The 24,320-nt window shown below is 33.8% G+C and overlaps 1 protein-coding gene across 1 annotated transcript in view; it reads right to left on the bottom strand.

Annotated features, from left to right (window-relative positions):
- Positions 1-24,320, bottom strand: part of LOC120424279 (uncharacterized) — a 63,547-nt gene that overhangs the window by 18,665 nt on the left and 20,562 nt on the right. Inside the window, exons 4-6 of the mRNA XM_039588349.2 lie at positions 22,242-22,315; positions 12,559-12,761; positions 148-175 (exon numbers count right to left, since the gene is read on the bottom strand). Of these exons, the coding sequence (XP_039444283.2) occupies positions 148-175; positions 12,559-12,761; positions 22,242-22,315 (305 nt within the window). The remainder of the gene's footprint in view (positions 1-147; positions 176-12,558; positions 12,762-22,241; positions 22,316-24,320) is intronic.

Below are 24,320 nucleotides of genomic sequence, written 5' to 3'. Positions count from 1 at the left end.
AAGGTGGAGGAAATGGCCAAGAGCCGCGGCTTATGAATTTTGGAATATTTTTTCTCGTGAAAGAGCTTATGCACGCTGAATTTAATTATTTTCATTTGGGAAGTTTGCTGTGAATTCGTACGTTCAAAAGAAGTCTTAACTACTTACCGTTTTTGTGATGGCCGCTATCCAGTCGCTGAAAAAACAAGATAAACAAAAACAGCATTTAATAATACAAACAAACATGTTAAAATCCGATTTTATACATCTTTTTTTGGTTTGGCCTAAATATTGTGGGGGTATTTGACAAAAAAAGGCATTTCGAGTGTTGTTCATCGATACAACTTTCCATACAATTTTGGCAGCAATAGTCTCTATAAAAAATATCTATTATAATTCTCGTCTTTGGATAATAAAACTAGACAATTTTATGCAAGCTTGTAGTTGCATTGTAAATTTGATTTATAATATAATCTAATTTCTTGGCTAGCTTCCGGTGGATACTTTTCAACCACAGTTTTTTTTGTGTGATCAATGTGGTAGATGCTTTGGTGGATTTTTTACAGTTCGAATTATTTCAAGAAAATCCACCGCGGTCAACCAAAATCAAATTAACAATACAACTTGTATCTCAGCAAGACTATGTTCGAGTTGTTCGCGCAGAAATGGACACTTTATATGAATGAAAATGTATTTTTTACCGTAAGTTATGCTCAAAAAGGCTTAAACCAGGCCTGCCCAACCTACGGCCCGCGGGCCGGATCCGGCCCGTGAAGCCATTTCATCCGGCCCGCGAGGGATCCTGAAAATTGTTCAATGAATGGCCCTTCATGATATTGCAAATATTTATTTAATGAAATAATGAAATGAAAGGAATAAACAATGTAGTTGATTCTCAAGAAAATAAAATTTTCATGTTTTCAAAAATATGTTCTTCGAAATCGATTTTTTTATGTTTGATTAATGCAAAAAAAATATTTAAAATAAAGTTTTGAACATTTTTTGCCTTAAATTTGGACGGATTTTTATAATTGTTTTTTGAAAACTTAAAAAATCTTTGGTACAACATTAATGAAGTAATCATTTTAGAAGAAAAACAATTAAAACTGATTTTTTCAAAAGCAAAATTTTGAATTTTAAAGAGCCTTGTAGGAAAAACAACACAGAAATCGAGATTCATTTTAAGTTTGTGTGCAATGTGCATCCTCCTTCTTCAGCATTCTTTGTAACTTGAAATATTAAGGATAAAAATTGAGAAAGATTTATTTAAAAATGTAATCATCTGTTTTTCGTCAACGAAAACTATCCGGCCCGCCAACGCTTTTGAAACAACAAATTTGGCCCGCAGGGACAAAAGGTTGGGCACCCCTGGCTTAAACTTAAAAATATAATGCCAGAAAATTATTAGATTAGATTAGATTAGATTAGATTAGATTAGATTAGATTAGATTAGATTAGATTATATTATATTAGATTAGATTAGATTAGATTAGATTAGATTAGATTAGATTAGATTAGATTAGATTAGATTAGATTATATTAGATTAGATTAGATTAGATTTGAATTCGATTGGATTAGCTTTGATTAGATAATATTCAATTTTAAATTTGATTGAAACTAAGTTTCTCTTAAAACTAAGCTTCTCTTAAATTTAACTCTACTCTAGATTAAATTTCCAAAAGGTCCTATCTGCATACGAAACTCATGACTCATAGGTTGTTTGAAAATTTACTCTACAACTCTTCATTTTTGTCCTTTTATACAAAACTTGGTATTTTAGGAAGAAAACTTCGAGGTTAAACCATTATTTAGTAAACAATTAAAACAAAACAATGGTAAATTCTTTTCAGAGAGTAAAAAATCGTAATCAACAATAATAGCAATCTTGCTCTAGACACCAAGTGGATCAGAAAAGGTGCAGATATTTATATACCTGCCCAAGTGATGATTTTATTTTAAGGAAGGCATTTTTTTTATTCCGAAAATTATTACATAAACAAATCATCAATTGTGCCATTGCTAAAAAAAATCATTTTTTCCATGGTTTACAAAAAAACCCTGCTTGTAGAGGGTGACGATTCTCGAGATTTTCAATTTCCCGGGAATCGAGAGTTGAATTTTGCAATTTCCCGGGAATTCCCGGGACCCGGGAGTTTTTTTTTAACTATGCCAATAGTGCCAATCATTTATAAAGAAAAGTAATTAATGTGTTTCTTTTCAATGAATTTAGATAGAATTAATTTACACTTATTCAATATAACGTTAATTACTAGCCTCGTTATTTTCGGGAACTGTCTAATTTGTAATTTGTTGTTTTATTGGGCACGTCAACTTGTTAGCATAACACTTTAAATCAAGTCAAGGAAGGAACAACAGGAGGTTATTAAAGATCCAAAGATAAAATCAAACAAATTGCAGAAGGCCTAATAACTAATTTTGAAATGATCGTTTCAGAGCACTTTTGAAAGACGATAGTGTTGGTATCATCTTCGCCTCGATCGGCAGGTTGTTCCATAGGGTAACGCCGGCAATCATGATGCTCTTTCCGCTTGATGCTGTGTGCCTTGTCTACCTTTAATTTTTTTCTGAATCTGCAAATACAAGATCGCTTCTTGATTTTTTTTGGACTCATAATTGTAGTTTAAAATGTTTACGAATCTTAATTCGTACTAAGTGATTTTTCAAAAGTTGCACAAACTTGTTTATAGATTTTTGTGATGTAAAAAAAAGCTAATATATAATTTTCCAGTATCGGGATTTTTGCAATATGAAAAATAACGACTCAAAACAACAATTTAAATTTGTTTTTTTTTTTCTTTTTAATGTCAACTGTAAATATTAATTGACGAAATAGTTTTTAGGAAAATCCGAATGTACAAATGTGGCGGATCTTAACTTTATAAAGATTGCCAGAGTTTTTTTTTAATTAAAAATGAGGTTGATGCGAAACACAAAACAACTTATTGACATCGAAAAAGAAAAAAAAACCTTAGCATTACCAAAAAAACTAGATTAAGAGGATTGCTATGCTCGAGAGAGGATATGTAAATTATACTTATCTTGAAAAGGCTTTTCCTCTTTGAAATAATAATTAGAAAGAATAACTATGTATAAGTATGCTTAAGTTAAAATTTAAACTTTCTGAATAAGAAGATTAGAGATGCATTGGTTTATTCAAACTTGAACACCGAATATTAAATTTAACATCCAATGACAAAAACAATTTCGAATTAGTTGATTAGCTGATTAGTTTATATAATTTTGCTTCGATATTCATAAGCTTAAAATTTCCCGGGAGTCTCGACCAAATTTCCCGGGAATCGAGAGGTCCAAAAATGGTCGATTTCCCGGGAAATTTTTCCCGGGAATTCCCGCTCGTCACCCTCTACCTGCTTGCGAAAATGAAATCTATTTAAAAGCAGGTTCTTTTTTGTAATAGTTGTATGAGGTATTTCTTTTTCAGATACACTAAATCAATTTGAAAACTTTAATACACAAATTTTAGAACATTTCTATAAACATTTTGTTTGAAATTTATTTTGATTAATACTCTCAAAAAACAACGAAAATTGTGATGGTAAAATCGCATGTAAAATCATGCAACTCACCTTGGTACGAAATGACTTTAAATATAACATACTGAAGGGATTCAAACCCAGCACACACAGAGCAGACTGCGCCTCAGCTCACACGGCTATTAGGCCGATGAAGATGATAGTACATAATTATGAACTTGACATTTCGGTCAAGCTTACTAAAAATCTTCACATTTTTGCATGCAATTTTACAAGGTAATAAAAAAGCGAAAAAAAAAAAAACACACACACAAGAGTACTATAAATGTTTTCGCTCAAAAATCCCCAATTCCGAAAACATCAATTACAATTATCGAGACTCCAAGTCACGCACATTTACGCTTTTTCATAGAATCAAACCGAAGAACCCGAAAACCCTTTCGCGCGAACATCATCGTCAGAAACAACAACAACAACAACAAGACTCTGCTCCTCCGAAACAAGCAGCCAAGACAAACAAAAACAAGAAGAAGAAGTGAAAGTGTTGTTCTTGTGTTTGTGTTTGTGTGTGTTCTGTCTGTTGTTTCTAGTTTCGAAGAATAAGGGGCTCCAGAACCACGATGTCACGTTTTCCCGCGTTCATCAATTTTGATAGAATTGTTCCGGGAAAAAAATGGAAGTTTGCAGAGTGAAGGAAGGGAGAAAAAGTTTGTGATGTTTTGTTTGATCTGGAAATTTAATCATTTATTGGGGAAAGCGATGTTGGGCCCGCTGAAAATTGTTTTTTTTTTCGGAAGCAAATATTTATTTTAAATAGATTTAATTTCAATGTCATTTTAGATAATAAATAAAATAATATGTCAAGCTTGACATTTGGAAGCATTTTCAAACAATTGTGTAACTCTCTCTGTCTGGCAACACAGATCCGTAGAAATGTGCATCTTTCCATGGCTAGAAGCTCGAGAGTGCTTTCTTCCCACGCGCTCAAAGTGAGGTATTAAATTAAATTTTCACTTTATGCAAACACACGACACCAGACTTATGTTATGCCTTTCGCTTCCCACACACCATCAACACTAGAAACCAGGGAGACGCGGTAACCTAACCTTTGCCTGTTCTTCCCGCCATTTTGCCCTCCCCGTGAAAAGTGTGGTTTGCATCGTCGTGAAAATTGAATTGAAATGCTTTGATGCAGAGTGCAGAGCCAGAGCGAGAGTGTTAGGATGGAACTTCATCTGGTTTCCGGATGGTTTACCTTTTTCCTGATGGCGGTGGTGGTAAATCGATTGATGTCAAAGGTTGTGCCACCTCGAGCGAAAACTAGCGTCGAGGAATTTTAAAACGGGATAACAGTTTTTCGAGCGCCCAGACAGCATGAATGGATTTTCTTTTCTATTTAATACACGACATTCGAATACATCAAAAAATATTTTATCAATTTATAATTATTATATTATACCATTATCAAAAATAACAATTTATCAATTAAATACGATATTCTCATTTATTTATTAAAAATCTTTTCCATTTATTTCTAAATTTGCTATGTTTTTAATTCCTTTATTTGGTCAAAATATTGCTCGGCCAAAAAATGTAATTGAGATCTTTTGTAAGGTATTTTTTTTTATTCAGTTTTCGCCTAACTCACTAATTTTGTATGTTTTTTTCAAGCACCTTGTTTTGCATTTTTGAACAGTACAAAAGTCAAGTGAGCAACTCTCTACGAAATCGGCCAATTTCGACCATTTTTATTTTTTGTATTTTTTGATTTGACTCAAACTTTGTGGGGGCCTTCCCTATGACAAAATAAGCTATTTTGCGTCATTGGTTCACCCATACAAGTCTCCATACAATTTTGGCTGCTGTCCATACAAAAATGGTATGTAAATATTCAAACAGCTGTAACTTTTGAGTGAATTTTCTGATCAATTTGGTGTCTTCGGCAAAGTTGTAGGTATTGTTGAGGACTTTTGAGAAAAAAATAGGTACACGGAATTTTTTTTTGCAGATTTTTTTATCAACTTTTTTTTTCACTAAAACTCAATTTCCCAAAATACGTATTTTTTTTATTTTCGAGATTTTTTGATATGTTTTAGGGGACAAAAATCCGCAACTTTTGAGCCATAGAGAAACATGGTCAAAAAATCTGCCGCCGAGTTATGATTTTTTGAAAAAATAGTGATTTTTGGAAAAAATCGAAGTTTCATGCAAAAACAAGTTTGACATTATTTTTTAATGCAAAATTGAATTTGCAATCGAAAAGTACTTCACACATTTTTTGATAAAGGGCTCCGTTTTCAAGATATAGCCACCGAAAGTTCGATTTTAGCGAAATATTTGAAGTTTTTAAATTTTTAAAAATAGTGACCATGAGTTAGTGGTGGGCAAAACCGCTCATTTTTGTGAGCCGCTCTTTTTTGTGAGCCGCTCATTTTCGTTCGCTCATTTAAATGAGCGGCTCTTTTGAACGGCTCATCCGCTCATTCTGCTCAAAGTCAGAAAATAGACTGGAATGAACTGAAGCATCTGCTCAAGATATTTAAATTTTTTAAACGACCAATGGAGTGTCCATGCGTGTCACACTTCGTATGATTTTTGTTGATTGATAATTCAAAAATATATGTTTTCACCGTAATTATTCTGAACAGATTGGAGATGGTCCATAAAACATAGAAAATCGGCGATTTGCTTTATCCTTTTTTGGAAAGCATTTCAAATATAAACGTTTTATATGGAAAAGGAGAAAAACATTGATCTCTGAAATCCACAAATATCGAAAACTTTTTTCATGGAGAGGTGAACAAACTTGAATTTTCTTCAGAAGAGAATATTTTCAACCAAATAATTGCTTTCAATCGTTAAAAGTAATGAAAAGTAAGATGAATTATCGTTTTGATAATTATCTTCCCATTATTTTGTGAAACAATAGATTTTATTTGGTGTTCAGTAACGTAACAGGCATATTTGAAGTAGCGTTTTGCTGCACTTGATAAAATAGTCTTGAAATGCAGTTTTTTGTTTAATAAGAATAACTTTTATTCATGACAGCAAATAACTGATCAAAACAAGCGTCAAAAAAGAAGATCTGAACCTTAAGATGCCTTAAGAAAACTATTGAACAATTACCACAAAAGAGTACCAAGTTTGTGTGATGTGCTGTGGTAAATTACATTTTAAATCACAAACGGTCCAATACATGGATTAAAACCGCAAACTAGCATACAAGCTATGTTCGAATGCGTGTAACAACTACATGTACATAACATTTGAGAAATCTATCGATATTAACATAATGAGATCATGCAACATCTGGCGACAGTCAGCTGATTCAAAATCACAGGCGCCCCGACAAAGGCTAGCAACAAGCATAAAGTGCGCCATAATGTTGGAACAATTCTTACCGGTGAGAACCTAGTTTCCCCTCTTTTCTCAACAGCACCGTCACCAGCGCGTGGAAGAACAAACCGAACGAGAGCGAATGAGCGAGAGCGAAATAACGAAAGAGTGAGCGAAAACGACGCCGTTCGACGACGTCGACGACGGCGCGAGCGACGCTTATCAAGCGCTCCGTTCGTTCTTTCCGTTCATTCGCTCTCGCTCATTCGCTCTCGCTCATTCGCTCTCGTTCGGTTCGTTCTTCGACTCGCTCTTTGATTTGACGGTTCTTTGAAAAGAACCGGTTCACAAAATGAACCGCCGCTCATTTTTTCTGAGCGGTCGCTCATTCGTTCTTTAGCTTGAGCCGGTTCATAAGAACGGTTCGCTCAAATAAGCCCATCTCTACCATGAGTGATTATTTCCAAAAATATTTTTTTGAAAAGTTCAGAAAATTTGCTATACAATTGTCTAAGAGACATTGGAGATTAGACCTCGGGTTGCTGAGATAGAGCCGCTTTAAGAAAAAGAAACACGAAAATTGAAGTTTTCTTAATATCGCCAAAAAAACACACCATTTTCTAATGACGATATCTCAGCAACTAATGGTCCGATTTTCAATGATAATACATGAAACATTCGTGAAATTTTCCGATCTTTTCGAAAAAAATATTTTGAATATTTTTAAATCAAGACAAGCATTTTAAATGGGCGTAATATTTATTGTTTGGCCCTTTAAAAATGTTAGTCTTGATTTAAAAAATTTTCCAAATATTTTTTTCGAAATGATCGGAAAATTTTACGAATGTTTTATGTATTATCATTGAAAATCGGACCATTAATTGCTGAGATATCGTCATTAGAAAATGGTGGGCTGTTTGGGTGAGACTTAGAAAACTTCAATTTTCGTGTTTATTTTTCTTTAAGCGGCTCTATCTCAGCAACCCGAGGTCTAATCTCCAATGTCTCTTAGACAATTGTATAGCAAATTTTCTGAACTTTTCAAAAAAAAATATTGTTAGAAATGGTCACTCATGGTCACTATTTTTAAAAATTGAAAAACTGCAAATATTTCGCTAAAATCAAACATTCGGTGGCTATATCTTGAAAACGGAGCTCTTTATCAAAAAATCTGTAAAGTACTTTTCGATTGCAAATTCGATTTTGCATTAAAAAATAATGTCAAACTTGTTTCTGCATGAAACTTCATTTTTTTCCAAAAATCACTATTTTTTCAAAAATTCATAACTCGGCGGCAGATTTTTTGACCATGTTTCTCTATGGCTCAAAAGTTGCGGATTTTTGTCCCCTAAAACATATAAAAAAATCTCGAAAATCAAAAAATACGTATTTTGGGAAATTGAGTTTTAGTGAAAAAAAAGTTGATTGAAAAATCTTTTTTTTCTCAAAAGTCCTCAACAATACCTACAACTTTGCCGAAGACACCAAATTGATCAGAAAATTCACTCAAAAGTTACAGCTGTTTGAATATTTACATACCATTTTTGTATGGACAGCTGCCAAAATTTTATGGAGACTTGTATGGGAGAACCAATGACGCAAAATAGCATATTTGGTCATAGGGAAGGCCCCCACAAAGTTTGAGCCAAATAAAAAAATACAAATAATATCCATTTCCGGTTTTGGTAGAGAATTGCTCAAGTAAATAATAAAAAAAAACATCAGTAAAACACATCCGTTTTTTTCCCTCCTACGATGTTTAGTGGAAAGTTAACCCGACGAGACCCGAGACCAGGACCGGAAGATAAAAATAGCTGACCGTTAGATATGGTAATGGAGCCCAGGCATTTCTTCCCAGAAGAAAGCTCTCACAGCCCAAGCTGCCGAGGTTGGTGGGTGGTGCATAGATGTTTTCAAGAGTGTTGCAAAAATAAACCGAGTTAGGAAGCTGGAAGGTACGACACGATGTTGAGTTGTTCAAGGAATGTTTTGGTATTTTCGAGGTTTTTCAGTAGTATTATTAAGTGAGTTTCCACTCAATTATTCAATGCAATCAAGATTTCTAGGAGTTGTTTTATTTTTGTTCGATTTGGTACTGCGCAATACAAAATAATGTCAATAGCAACACTTTTTTTATTATTCACGCTCCGGTGGGATATATTCAATTTTCCAACTGCAAATCTTCACTTGAATCAAATTAGCTTCCAGCCACAACTGAATAACACCATCCCAGCGCTACTGCTCTGCTTGTTGCATACATTTGATTTACGAGTGTCACCGGAGAAAAACCGCACCACCCGGAGTCACGACCACCACCGCAAGTGTGTCCTAGATTGCAATTAGAGGTTCTCTTGTTCGCGGGGTTCGCCGTTCAGCAAAAAAAAAACGAACTCTGCGTCGTAATTCGATTACTCAAACACGCTGAGCAGGAGCGTGAAGACCGAGTAGCAAAACTGGAGTACGCTCCAGCACGTGGTTAGGGACATGGCGTAGAAGTTGCCGCACGTGAAGCCGACCTTCCGCTCGGTGCGCTCCATCACGATCAGCATCAGCTTGCGGAAGTTCTTATAGCGGGGGGAGAAAACGCGCGAGTAGACCAGGCGGTCGACCCAGTTGGAACTGTAAAGGTGGCGCTTGATCGAGGATACGTGCGTCTCAAGCTGGTCGCACATTTTTCCAAACATTAGCAGGTTGATGGTGGCCGTTACGGCGGCGAACGCACTGTACATGTACCGAGGAGAGTCGCTGCGACGGCTTCTGCCGAACTGGAAGCAGCTGAACGTGATCAGGAAGAAGTCTACCATCAGGTTGAACAGGAAGAACAGCTTTAGTCGTCGTTGAAGGAGTTCGGCTAAGGTTAAGAGTTCCTGGTGACGTCGGATGCAGCTCTTCATGTTGTTTTCCAGCTTGGTCCAGTTGGAGTTTGCGTTCCGGGCCGTTTCGAACAGCGGACCAACGTTGTCGAAGATCCGCTGAAAGTCTTCACCGAGTCTTCACCGAGCCAGCGGATAGCATACGACGTTGAGTCGGTCGACGATCTCGCTTTGGAACACCTGCAGTGGGCAGCTGTAGTCGACGGCGTTGTTCCAGATGATGATCTGGGCCAGGTTCTGCACCAAAAACACCAGAGATAGACAGTTGATCCTCCAGATGTATTGCCTGCGGCGATCGTCAGCGGCTTGCCGCTGAAGCTCCATCAAGCGATTCAGGATCAAGTCCAGATCGCGACGTTGAAGCGCCAGCAAAACCCAGATTATGACGCACATCAGGCCGGTGTTCATGACGAAGATCATTCCAAATTGTTGGTCGATCGAAACCGGACCTGGGTCGAAGAAGGCGATCGCTACGATCGCGAGGATCTCGTAAAGGATGGCGTAGATCAGCAGACCAGCTTTGACGATCGGAATCGGTTGGTCCCAGGTGTACCCGGTGAAACCGATCAACCGGTTGAAGTTGAGCACGACCACGAAGCAATGCTCGTGGCGGCAAAACCGGTGGAACGCGTTTACTAGGAGAACTCCCAAAAGACGGAACATCTTGCCGACAGTTGAAACTGTACTGAACAAACCTGATCAAAATTTAAGCCATTTAAACCACTTATTGGGTGAGAAAAACGACACGTGGCGAAATGCATCGTTCGTTCCTTCACAACTGTCAAACAAAGGCGCGTTGCAATTTTTATCACATTGAAAAACAGTTGTTCAAACAATAAAAAAAAAGTTTTGATCACGAAACCGTGGTCAAGTTGGGGTTAAGCAAGGGTTTCCAGAAGCGTTAATTACTTGCCAGTCTGCCAATTAATTACTCAAATTACTGGTCCAAAATGATTAATTACATAAATTACTTAATTACTTTTCACTACGATGAAAAACATTTAATTTTAATTTAAGTATTCATTTCTACGGTTCTAAACCAAATTATTTATAAATAGCTCATTCGATAGCTGTTCTAAAAATTATGCTGTTTATTATATATTTTTTTGTACCGATCTGGATATTGTCAATTATAATTTATAGCTATAGGCGATCAAACTTCAAAAATGCCCCCACTAGAAGACGCTGAAACTTTGGGTGATGTTTACATAATATCTTACAGCGAATTAATTGGTTTGAAATTTGGAATTGTTTTATTTTATTATAAAATTGACATCATTTCAGGTAAAAAATAAGTAGCTCAATTGCTATAAACAATAATATTTGTTTTATGGCCAATTTAACCTGTTCATTATCTGATTCGAAATTCCATTATGTTTCACGTTTCAATCAACCGTACCCTTATCAATCAATTGCAAAAGAAGATTATTGAAGTCGTGTTTGTCATAAAGGCAAAACAACATACTGTACTGTTTTACTTCAATGTTTGAGTTTTAATATAATTAATTATTAATTTAAAATTGTATTCAGTTTATTGCAAGTTTATCGAAGTTGTTTGAAAAAAGGCCCCCTGATTTTTCGAGCCAAACATAAACTTTGACAAATATTTGCAGCGGCTCTTCATGAAAATTGTGAAATTCATCAAAATAACGTTAAGTTTTAAAATGTTTTTCAACATTGGTTTGACATTACTTTGCATTTTTTTTCTCAAGCATATTAAAAAAATCCGTTACTGAAAATACGGATTATGTGAAATGTGACAATTACATTGGATTTAATTTGTGCATCTGAATATTAGTCGATTTTAATTTCACTGAGTTTGATTATTAACATTTGTCTCAGACATATTTGGAAATTTTTCGGGAAAATAGTTTAGCTCTTTAGAGAGATAAGGACTGTCAATTTCTGCTGATTATGAAAAAATATAAAAATTGTATTTTTCGTATTATTTTAGATAATTTTTTTATTATTTTCAATATTTTTTAAATTATTTTTAATATACTTTTATTGATTTTTAAATTGCTATCACATGAAAAATTGTTTTAAAAAATTTGAAAAAAAAATGATAATTCACTAATTTTTTTAATTATATGATCCACATAAACTTTTTTTTGATAATTTTGACTGCCTATTAGAAGGAAAAGCATAAAAAAACAATCAATTCTAATGTAGTGCTTGCAAAACAAAAAAAAAAACATATTTTTATAATTACTTAATGAAAATGAATAGATTTCGGATTCACTAAACATTTTTCACTGGGTAATATATGATGGCGTTGCCTTTTGTTGTTAATCAGCTTCTATAAACAACATGTAAAAATAAATTTTAGGAGAGTTTTAGGAGAGAACTATGGCAAATTAGGCCTTCTACATACAGAGCCAGTCTTTTTTAATCTTTATGTTTCAATCTTATTTGAAATTAATAAAATACAGTTATAATAGATTATATGTAAGAAGTAAATAGTTTCGTAGAAGAAGTACAATTAAAAAAAATAATTACTTAAATTACCAATCAACTACATTAAATTACTCTAATTACCATAAATTACTAATTAATTAAAGAATTACCTAATTACCAACTAAAAATCAATGTAATTATTAATTACTTGCCAGTCCGAGGCCCTGCTGGAAACCCTTGGGGTTAAGCACAATAACTAGGTAATTCCCATAATTATTCCGTCCCATTTGATCCTAATTGGGTGAGAAAATCGACGTTTGTTGAAACGCATCGTTCGTGCTTAAACAACTGTCAAACAATATCCCTTATCGGAAAAAAAGTTTCACAAAGTTAAGCTTAATGACGCCAATCACCCCCCCTACATTTCATGTGACATCGGACACCTGTCAAAACTCACCTGACTTCCTCCTCGCTCTTGGCGATCATCCAGTACACCTTGGAGCGTTTCCGCCGTGACCCGAGCGCAATCAGCTGCGACACGCTGACGCCGTCTGGGAGCGGCGGCCGGCGCGGAATCTGCCCCGTCCAGTGGGCTATCGCGAGCATTTCCGGCGCTTCCTTGACGAGAATCTTGCCGGCGGGGGACGAGCGGCCCGGTTCCTGCGGAGACGGGGGGATGGAAAGAAATGTTTAGCGCCGGAATTACGTTCGAATTCAAGTTTTGAGCAGACAAGCAGGCGACGTAATTTCGACTCAACGTTAATTAAAATTACTCAGATTTTGCCAAAGCCCAACTTAACCAGAAATGAGTAGTGAGGCAAGTGTCAAAATTATTCACCAAAGTTATTCAATCAACGAAATTTCTCCACTTGTCTGTGGTGACATTATCGAAAGTTTAGACTTTATGGCTGCTCGAGTTTGTCTGCGAAACTTTTGCTTGTTTCGATCGCTCGCCAGCAATCAATGAAAAAACTTTTGGCAGTAAAATCAAAAGTGGCGGCAAAAAAAACGAATATTGATTTCAAGCTGTAATTTCGTAAACTACAGTCGCTTGTGACTACTTTGGCGGACTGGGAAAAGTTTTTCGCGCTTTGTAAACAAGCAATATTTCACAGAAATATACAGCAATTCCCCACGAAAACAGCATGATTCGAAAAAAAGGTTCTCCGATCGAGCTCAAATTTTTTTTGGGGGATCCTTGGCCGAAATAATTAGACCCGTATTTTTTTGTTTGGCCATTAAGGTGACCTACTCCGTGTTAGGGTGGTTCGAAAAATGGCAATTTTCGTCGATTTTCACAAAAACCACTTTTTTCAAAAAGTCATATCTCCGCGCCATTTCATCCGATTTTAGCTGTCCTAGACGCGAAAGAAAGGCGATTAGTTTGGCTATTTGGGAAAAATATAAAGAAGTTTCAAAAATCTAGCTTAACATTTGAAAAGGTTGAATGAAAACATAAAATACTGTTTTGAAGGTCTCGGGACCAAAGAGCCTATGTCTGAAAATATTTTTATCGGATTCCTCGAAAAATTTCACATTATACATATAAAAAAATGGTGACGTTATGTTTTCAATACTCTGAGATACGATTTTTTGAAAATAAAAACTGGGTTTTTCGACGCGCCACGCGCAAAAATGGGAAAATGACAAAAACGGGAAAAAATCGACTTTTTGCACTAAATTGCGTCTTTTAATTACGAAAATTTTGGTACCCTAACATGTATAGGTCATTGCTGAAATTTTAAAGTTTTCGCAGTTTTAGTGAAAAAAGTCGATTTTTCCCGTTTTCGTCATTTTCCCATTTTTGCGCGTGGCGCGTCGAAAAAGCCAGTTTTTATTTTCAAAAAATTGTATCTCAGAGTATCGAAAACATAACTTCACCATTTTTTGATATGTTATGTGAAATTTTCAGAGGAATCCGATAAAAATATTTTCAGACATAGGCTCTTTGGTCCCGAGACCTTCAAAACAGTATTTTATGTTTTCATTCAACCTTTTCAAATGTTAAGCTAGATTTTTGAAACTTCTTACTATTTTTCCCAAATAGCCAAACTTATCACCTTTCTTTCGCTTCGCGTCTAGGACAGCTAAAATCGGATGAAATGGCGCGGAGATATGACTTTTTGAAAAAAGTGGTTTTTGCGAAAATCGTCGAAAATTGCCATTTTTCGAACCACCCTAACACGGTGTAGGTCACCTTAATGGCCAAACAAAAAAATACGGGCCAAGGATCCCCTTGAAAAATTTCGAGCCCGATCGGAGAACTTTTTTTTCGAATCATGCTGTTTTCGTGGGGAATTGCTGTATATTGAAATATTATGAAAAATATCAGTATAGAAAATGCCATGAAATCAAATTAGCATAGATATCAGTTTAACACACCCGAAAATAAACATAACCGTAACAAAAAACATCATCAAAAACCTCAGTCCATTTCGCGGTCGGATTGCCGTTTAACGCAAATCAGCCGAAATAATGAGCCCCAAATTATGGGCCAACAACAACAGCAGCAGCAGCAGCGACATCAACCTTGGCCATGATTTCCCACGGGTCGCTAATCCGTGGACTTTTTTAAAGTGAGTATTTTTTTCCAGTCCGGAGTGGTATCATAGACAAATAGGTTTGAAACATTTTTGCTTAAAACGGAGCAATTCTGATAAACGTGTAAAAGGGTCATTTTGATGTCAGGGTTGCTTGTTTAAAATAATATGAGATTAGATTAAATAGGATAAGATTAGATTGGTTTAGATTGATTAAGATAAGATTATATTAGATTGAACAAGATTGAATTCAAAATTGTTCAAAGCAAACATCGTTTAAAATAGCAGTTAAATCTTTTTGCAAGTTTAATGCAAAGTTGAAATTAATATTTTGAGATTTTATAAAGCTGACCAAAGCTGTTAAATATTTGTCAACTAAAATGACTTATCCATCACTCTGTGGTCGAAAAGGAATCACTTTTAATCCCAGCCTACTAAGCCCCTTCCGCCCCAACTCTCGCGGGAATTTGGCGTGGCGTTGTGTGGTCATTAAAAACGATGAGGCTTTTTTTTGCTGTCGTGGCCTGCTTCTTTTACGATTACTGTTATCACATCTTAATGGTGGTGTGCCACTTCAAATCGGGACGCTTTTTGCTCTCGAGGTTCTCTTTTTAAAAGATTGCGAGAGAATTTCGGCCCAATATTTATTCTTATTAGGGTGAGTTAAATTTTACACCACTTTTAAACCTGAGAGAAAAGGTTACCGCAGCAGATTGCGTGGAAATTTATCCGGCAAATTAATAAATAAAATCCGCTGCGCAATTAATATTCACTTTCGATGAGAGTGGCTCGTAAGCCGGGACACGTGCTTCGCCGGTAATTCATTAAATTTCATTTACCACATTCACGCACACTCACACACACGTACAGGTTCGGTTACTGCTTTCAATTTTCGATTATTTTCCTTTTATTTTGGCGGTTAAAAATTCGCCCGAAAATTGCTTGATAAATAATTAAATTTTGCAATTTGCGATGTGGCTTCGGCGATAATTTGAGCTTGAAAGGGATGTAATTGAAAAATGGAATGCAGCCAACAAAGTGTCAGAAAAGGCAACAAAAACAAAGGGTGAAATTTTGAATGTCTTGGAATTCTTGTGTTTGTGAGTTTAGGCTGGTACAAATATTTTTAAAAGTTTTTGTCACCCCCCCTTCAAAATTGGCCAGGGCCGAGGGACAAAAACTTTTTTAAATATTTGCATCGGCCTTAAGTGTTTTGAGTAATGATTCTTTGTGTATATTAGCAGTTTCGTAATTTTGTGAGTTTAAGTATTTCAGTATTTTGGTATTTTAGTATTTTAGTATTTTAGTATTTTAGTATTTTAGTATTTTAGTATTTTAGTATTTTAGTATTTTAGTATTTTAGTATTTTAGTATTTTAGTATTTTAGTATTTTAGTATTTTAGTATTTTAGTATTTTAGTATTTTAGTATTTTAGTATTTTTGTATTTTAGTATTTTAGTATTTTAGTATTTTAGTATTTTAGTATTTTAGTATTTTAGTATTTTAGTATTTTAGTATTTTAGTATTTTAGTATTTTAGTATTTTAGTATTTTGGGTTTTTAGTATTTAAGTATTTAAGTATTTTAGTATTTTAGTATTTTAGTATTTTAGTATTTTAGTATTTTAGTATTTTAGTATTTTAGTATTTTAGTATTTTAGTATTTTAGTATTTTAGTATTTTAGTATTTTAGTATTTTAGTATTTTAGTATTTTAGTATTTTAGTATTTTTGTATTTTAGTATTTTAGTATTTTAGTATTGTAGTATTTTAGTATTTTAGTATTTTAGTATTTTAGTATTTTAGTATTTTGGGTTTTTAGTATTTTAGTATTTAAGTATTTTAGTATTTTAGTATTTTAGTATTTTAGTATTTTAGTATTTTAGTATTTTAGTATTTTAGTATTTTAGTATTTTAGTATTTTAGTATTTTAGTATTTTAGTATTTTAGTATTTTAGTATTTTAGTATTTTAGTATTTTAGTATTTTAGTATTTTAGTATTTTAGTATTTTAGTATTTTAGTATTTTAGTATTTTAGTATTTTAGTATTTTAGTATTTTAGTATTTTAGTATTTTAGTATTTTAGTATTTTAGTATTTTAGTATTTTAGTATTTTAGTATTTTAGTATTTTAGTATTTTAGTATTTTAGTATTTTAGTATTTTAGTATTTTAGTATTTTAGTATTTTAGTATTTTAGTATTTTAGTATTTTAGTATTTTAGTATTTTAGTATTTTAGTATTTTAGTATTTTAGTATTTTAGTATTTTAGTATTTTTGTATTTTAGTATTTTAGTATTTTAGTATTTTAGTATTTTAGTATTTTAGTATTTTAGTATTTTAGTATTTTAGTATTTTAGTATTTTAGTATTTTAGTAATTTAGTATTTTAATATTTTAGTATTTTAGTATTTTAGTATTTTAGTATTTTAGTATTTTAGTATTTTAGTATTTTAGTATTTTAGTATTTTAGTATTTTAGTATTTTAGTATTTTAGTATTTTAGTATTTTAGTATTTTAGTATTTTAGTATTTTAGTATTTTAGTATTTTAGTATTTTAGTATTTTAGTATTTTAGTATTTTAGTATTTTAGTATTTTAGTATTTTAGTATTTTAGTATTTTAGTATTTTAGTATTTTAGTATTTTAGTATTTTAGTATTTTAGTATTTTAGTATTTTAGTATTTTAGTATTTTAGTATTTTAGTATTTTAGTATTTTAGTATTTTAGTATTTTAGTATTTTAGTATTTTAGTATTTTAGTATTTTAGTATTTTAGTATTTTAGTATTTTAGTATTTTAGTATTTTAGTATTTTAGTATTTTAGTATTTTAGTATTTTAGTATTTTAGTATTTTAGTATTTTAGTATTTTAGTATTTTAGTATTTTAGTATTTTAGTATTTTAGTATTTTAGTATTTTAGTATTTTAGTATTTTAGTATTTTAGTATTTTAGTATTTTAGTATTTTAGTATTTTAGTATTTTAGTATTTTAGTATTTTAATATTTTAGTATTTTAGTATTTTAGTATTTTAGTATTTTAGTATTTTAGTATTTTAGTATTTTAGTATTTTAGTATTTTAGTATTTTAGTACTTTAGTATTCGATTCATCGCCCATAATGACGCCACAGGGCTTACTTCCAGAATGGGTAGGGTTCAAGGACGTAGCACAAGACAAACAAACACATATTAATCTGTTCACTAACTTTTCACTTATATCGAGAAGCAAAATAAGTAACGAACCGTCGAACGAGGGCAAACTTTTGCCCCCTCCTCTCGACATGTAATAAGCAAGATAAATTTTGCGAATTTATCCTCCATGTCGTGTGTGTGTGTGTGTGTGTGTGTGATTTTTTCTTCTTATCAAACGAGAAAAGAAAACAAGCACTAGGCTAGATTTGAACGATTTCTGTCGGGCAGTGTTGCCAGTTTTTTTTTTTGGGTAAAATAAGTTTTTTCAAATTTAGGACAGCCCTTTCTTTTGCTGAAATTGTAACTTAATTTTTATATTGAAAAAAAAAAAAAAACAGCTGTCGTTAACCACTGCTGGCAACACTGCTCTTCGTATCTTGCTCTCAAGCCAAATAAATCCTCGAATCTGCGCGAGAATTCCAACCCAACAAATAAGCATAAGCTCGCATTTGTGAGTAAATTTTCTAGAGTTGTTGCGAGTAAAGTCGAAAAGTTTGCCAAAAACTCTTTACTCGTGTGTGTGTGTGTGTGTTTGGTTTGTGGGAATAAGTGTCATGTACTTGGTCGTTACTTTTGATGAAATTTCGACAAACTTTTCCCGCACATGTTAAGGCAAATTTGACATTATGTGGGCACAGGGGGACAGCTTCGCAAAAGAGTGCGGATTAATGACGCAAGCTGTTCGCGTTAGGGGAATGCATTAAAGTAGGGTTGCAATTTTTTTGAGTGTTTTCCAAATCATTTCAAATATTTTGAATTTTTTTACAGCTGAGATATTTTTCACTATCTTAAAGCTGGGAGCCCGAATCAGAAAATGCGAACAAAAAGCACAAATTACTCTCCTTAATTAATTCATCACCGCCAGAAGGGTGTGACGTTCGTTTCGGTTGACAAATTTGTAAAGCGTCACCGGGGGATTTTCCACCTCATTGCGTCGGGCAGTGTTGTCAGCCGTCAATCGATACGGCGGCCAACCATTTTCCAGCTGACAAACAATGACCTCGCGTTCTGGTGGTTTGGCCTCTCTCCGGAGCAAGGCGCAAATTGGCGTGAAATGTGGGATGACCACTTTGCATTTATTTATTTTTTTGGGATCATCCTTAGATGACGTGGCAAAAAAAAAGTTTTATTATGTTCTATTATTGTTTAAAATAAAAAAAAATGTCGAGGGGCTGGACACTGCAATAATATTAAAAAAAAATAATCAAAATCAATTAAAAAGAAATCTTCTTAATCTCGAGTGTCCAACCCCTTTCCGATCACCGACCAAGTCGTTAAGAAGCGCTCTAATAAACGAAATACCACAGGTGTGGAAGTTATGAAACATTTAAAAGATGTACTGCCGTGCAATATTGAACCCATAAATTCTCCAGGGCCACATTCCAGGCAGGCAAGATGATGGGTAAAAAGGTGGGAAATTTATGTTACTCAAGTAAGGGGAAGGGTGAGGTGCTAGTGTACCCTTAAAAAGGGGTACACGATTTGCTTTGTTGTCTCGTCGTTTGCTTAACTGGGACACATCACATAACTTAAGGGGCAAAAGTGTGTAAGGGTTGTGTGTGTGTGTGTGTCCTTGTGTCACTTCAGACAGATTCGAGGCTCAGGTTCATGTTCAGGGACGACGACGGCCAGCGGGAGTGGGAGGATGGATTCAGCTGTTTGTTTGTTTGTTTGTTTGTGAAGGTGAAAATTTATGCTCCCCCTGTAGCAGTTCGTGGTCCATGCATCAACGTGAATCAACGCAACGGTGGGGCAGGTTTTTGTTTCGTTTGTTTTCCATGGTGTAAGGCAAATTTAAATATTGATGGAAATTTTTAACAGTGGCAGTGTTAACAGATAATAATAATAGTTTAAAATGTTTCCACTAAAATATTTTGAAAGCCATATTTGCTACTTGGTTTCTATCAGTTTTTGAAACACTGGGTTTGAAACTGGAAGAACAAATTTGAATTTTCTAAGCACCAATCTTTTTCTACGCATATTTAAAACAGTATTCAAAAAATAAATTCGTAAATATTTTAATTATTACTTTTAATGATTTCATGCATTGTCTTAATAAAATCTTGAATTTAAATTCACGAATTTGAAATTTTAGTTATGACTTGAATTTTTAACATAAACATTTATTCATAAATTCGTGAATGATCAACATTCATGATTTTACAAAAAATAAGACTTCCAGCTCTTGTAAATATTTATCGAGAGTTAAAAATCACAATTTAAGGACGTTAGAAATTAAACTAATAAATTATATTAATAAAATTCATGGAATAGTCAACATTGATCACTGCGTAAATATTGTTTACTGACAATTAATTTTTATTCATGAAATGGTGAATAATACTATTCGTAGTATCATGAAGGTTTTTCACAAATTCATGAATTAAATTCTCAGTGACCAATTCTCTGAGATTTCGGTCATTCGATTTTTTTTTGTATTTTTGAATCCGGCTGAAACTTTTTTGGTGCCTTCGGTATGCTCAAAGAAACCATTTTGCATCATTAGTTCGTTCATATAATTCTCCACACAAATTTGGCAGCTGTCCATACAAATATGATGTATGAAAATTCAAAAATCTGTATCTTTTGAAGGAATTTTTTGATCGATTTGGTGTCTTCGGCAAAGTTGTAGGTATGGATATGGCTACACTGATAAAAAATGATACACGGTAATACAAATTTGGTGATTTTTAATTTCACTTATTGTCACTAAAAATTGATTTGCAAAAAAACACTATTTTTATTTTTTGATATGTTTTAGAGGACATCAAATGCCAAATTTTCAGAAATTTCCAGAATAGGCAAAAAATCATTGACCGAGTTATGATTTTTTGAATCAATACAGAATTTTTCAAAAAAATCGAAATATTGCTCGCAAAAATTTTCAACTTCATTTTTCGATGTAAAATCGAATTTGCAATCAAAATATACTTTAGTGAATTTTTGATAAAGAGCACCGTTTTCAAGTTATAGCCATTTTCATGCATGTTTTTTCAAAATGGTCGCAGTTTTTAATTTTTTTTTAAATTAGTGCCCATGTTTGCCCACCTTTGAAAACAAATAAATTCTCTATATTTTGCTTTTCTGAACTTTGTTGATACGACCTATAGTTGCTGAGATATTCCCATGCAAGTGTGTGGTGGTAAAAAAAATAAAAACTGCGACCATTTTGAAAAAAAATGCATGAAAATGGCTATAACTTGAAAACGGTGCTCTTTATCAAAAATTCACTAAAGTATATTTTGATTGCAAATTCGATTTTACATCGAAAAATGAAGTTGAAAATTTTTGCGAGCAATATTTCGATTTTTTTGAAAAATTCTGTATTGGTTCAAAAAATCATAACTCGGTCAAAGATTTTTTGCCCATTCTGGAAATTTCTGAAAATTTGGCATTTGATGTCCTCTAAAACATATCAAAAAATAAAAATAGTGTTTTTTTGCAAATCAATTTTTAGTGACAATAAGTGAAATTAAAAATCATTACCGTGTATCATTTTTTTTATCAGTGTAGTCCATATCCATACCTACAACTTTGCCGAAGACACCAAATCGATCAAAAAATTCCTTCAAAAGATAGAGATTTTTGAACTTTCATACATCATTTTTGTATGGACAGCTGCCAAATTTGTATGGAAAATTATATGAACGAACTAATGATGCAAAATGGCTTCTTTGGGCATACCAAAGGCACCAAAAAAGTTTCAGTCGGATTAAAAAATACAAAAATTAAAATTAAAGAAAAAAGACCGATTCCGTAGAGAACTGCTCCAATTTCATGAATTTTGTTCGAGTTGTTCAAACAATAACACAATTCATAAATGAGGTGTTACCCAAATTTAGTGTCCATACATGTTTCGTATTCCAGTATTCTTCTAATGACCATATTTTTTGAAGAATTTTCAAATTGAACAGTTATTTAAAACCACTTAAAATTGAGAATAAAAACGTTGGAAATCCAGTACGCTGCTAGTCGAAATACATCACATTTCACTCTTTGAGGGGATCTGACGAACACATCACCTTCTGCTTTTAAAGCTAACTCGTAACCTCATGGCCAAGGTCGAGTTAAACGGCTTGAACATATTTTCAACAAAAAAAAAATCAAACAAACTTTTGAACTATTCAAATTTAAAAGTTTGTATATCTCTTTTTATGTAATTTTATATAAATTTATGTGAAGTGAATAAGTGGAACTACATATAATTAGATGGAAATTTCAACAGGTTCATGTAATTTTGCACAGTTTCTGATGTAAACTTGCACTTTTTTCAACAGAAAATTACCCAGAAAGATTTTGTGCGGAAACAAGTGTAATTTTAACACAAAATCAATGAAAAATGTGATCTCCACCATCTTCTGCGTGGGAAATTTAAACATAAAGCATAATCTATCATATTTAACCATAACAACTTACCGTAAACCATGCCATCGTCGAGTCATCGTACAGGACGACCCACTCCTCCGACCATCGACTCCACAAAACTTGCTCTGGAATAAAAATGCAGAAAAAAAACATTTTGTGTGTTTAGCCATTCCGTATTTACATGAGTTCACCTGAAAACGAACAATTCACTTTACACAAACGATTGAAAAAAAGTTTACCATTGAAAAGCGCATCCAACCATTTATTTGCCCAGCTCAATGAATAATGTTCAGCTTTTGGCTTTTGTTTGAAACTTTGTCCCTCTCTGATCAGAGTCTGATGTGAGATCCGGCTTCGTTTTTAAACTCGGACGACACAAGCCAAATGCACTTCCCACATCATTTTCGAAATGGACACAGAGCACATTATCAATAATTCATTGTGTTGCAAAATGACACTGAGTAACACAAAAAAAGGGAAAAGACACAAAAAGTTGGAACTTTTCAATGGTGAAAATTTTCCCTTTGTCCGAATAATGGATGTGAGGTAGAAATTTTCCATGAATGCAGCGAAAAAAAATGATCACATTAAAAGTGCATTATTGGAATTAAAGCTGTCAACTGAGAAGACAAAATTTTGGTTGACGTTTCAGCGCACGAGCGGTCTTCCCAAGGGCACTAAACGCCATCTTTTTTTTTTTAATGTCAATGCAATATTTCGCTTTTAAAGATTTTTTTTCAAATTCAATTTTCTTCAAAATTCCCAACCTCGCAGGCAAATCTCCGCCGGCACACAAACTTTCGGATGCGTGGGCGTCTTCATCATCATCATCGTCGTCTGGCAACTGGCAACAAGGCAAAGAAGCTGTCGTGTGCTGAGGCGACAGCTCCAAACTGGGACACGTGTCAGCTGCAGCAGCAGCAGCCTCAACTTTCGAGCCAGCCAGACTCGGAGCAGAGGGAAAAGTTGGTGTAATATGTGTATTTACGTGGCTTTTTACCACCAAGGCGACGTTGTTGGGAACGGCACAAGTTTTAAAGTAGAGGAAATGCGAGACTTTTCTGTTGATATCATACTTAAATCGGAGAGGAAAAAAAATTTACGAGATGATAATTTTCATTGGCAAAGTACACATTGCATTTTTTATTCAAATTATATTCCTAATTTTGTCTGAAAGAATATTTAATATGTACATACATCCAAACCAAAATCATAACAAAAAAGTGAGTCTCGTTGAACTGGTTAACCACTGATACAGATTCACCTGAGGTTTCTTTAACTGAGTTGAAAAAAAGAAGTCAGAATGGTGGATGAAGACTCTCACCTTCAATGAATTATCATTGCGTTTAACTTTTAACAGTAGGCCTGGCCATTGAAGTCGTTTTCAACTGAATGCAAGAATTCGTCTCTTCAAAAAGTTTTTTTTTGTTTTCCAGACATGTGCTTGATGCCTTCCGAGCAACGACGTCATGAAGGGATTAATATAACAATCACGTTGAAATCGAACTCTATTCATCTACGTGCCTGCCCAGCAACGATGCTATTAGATGGGATTAAAACAAATGCTTTCCTTTTTTATTTCAATAAATAAAAATAAATACAATCATAAAATAAAGATTGCGTTTGTTACGTAAGCAATCCTACGAAAGTACAACAACATGCAAATATCTTCATGAACCCGTTCCGGCCACACTTTAATCCACTCCACAATACCTCTTCCCAGGGAAGCTTTTCCTATTTGCAGCTAACCAAAACATAACAAAATCCTCTTGCCTCCTCCTTTTTCCATCCCAAGCAATTTCCCTAAAAATTCCAAAATTGATCTCACTCTTATTTGCCCAAAAAGGGGAAAAAACCATCACAACCACAACTCCACACAAACACACACCTCTGCACGGAGTCGTAGTTCGGTTCTCCGCCGCCAGGGGAAAAGCAATGCCCTGAATTCCAAAACAACCTTCGGTGGTTCTTGTTCACATTTTTCAACCCCCGAACCCTACCCCCGTCGTGGGTCCTCGATAAAATGTTCTATTTAACACCTTTCGGATCGAGCGGGGGACGTTCAAACGTTACGTAACGGTTGAGTTTTTCACAAGTTGTACGTGCTTCAAAATTCAGATTTTATTTTTA

This window comes from Culex pipiens, chromosome 1, assembly GCF_016801865.2.
Source record: "Culex pipiens pallens isolate TS chromosome 1, TS_CPP_V2, whole genome shotgun sequence".
NCBI classification, from domain to species: domain Eukaryota; kingdom Metazoa; phylum Arthropoda; class Insecta; order Diptera; family Culicidae; genus Culex; species Culex pipiens.
The sequence above is the reverse complement of the archived record's forward strand: the minus strand, read 5'-3'. Positions and strand labels throughout refer to the sequence as shown.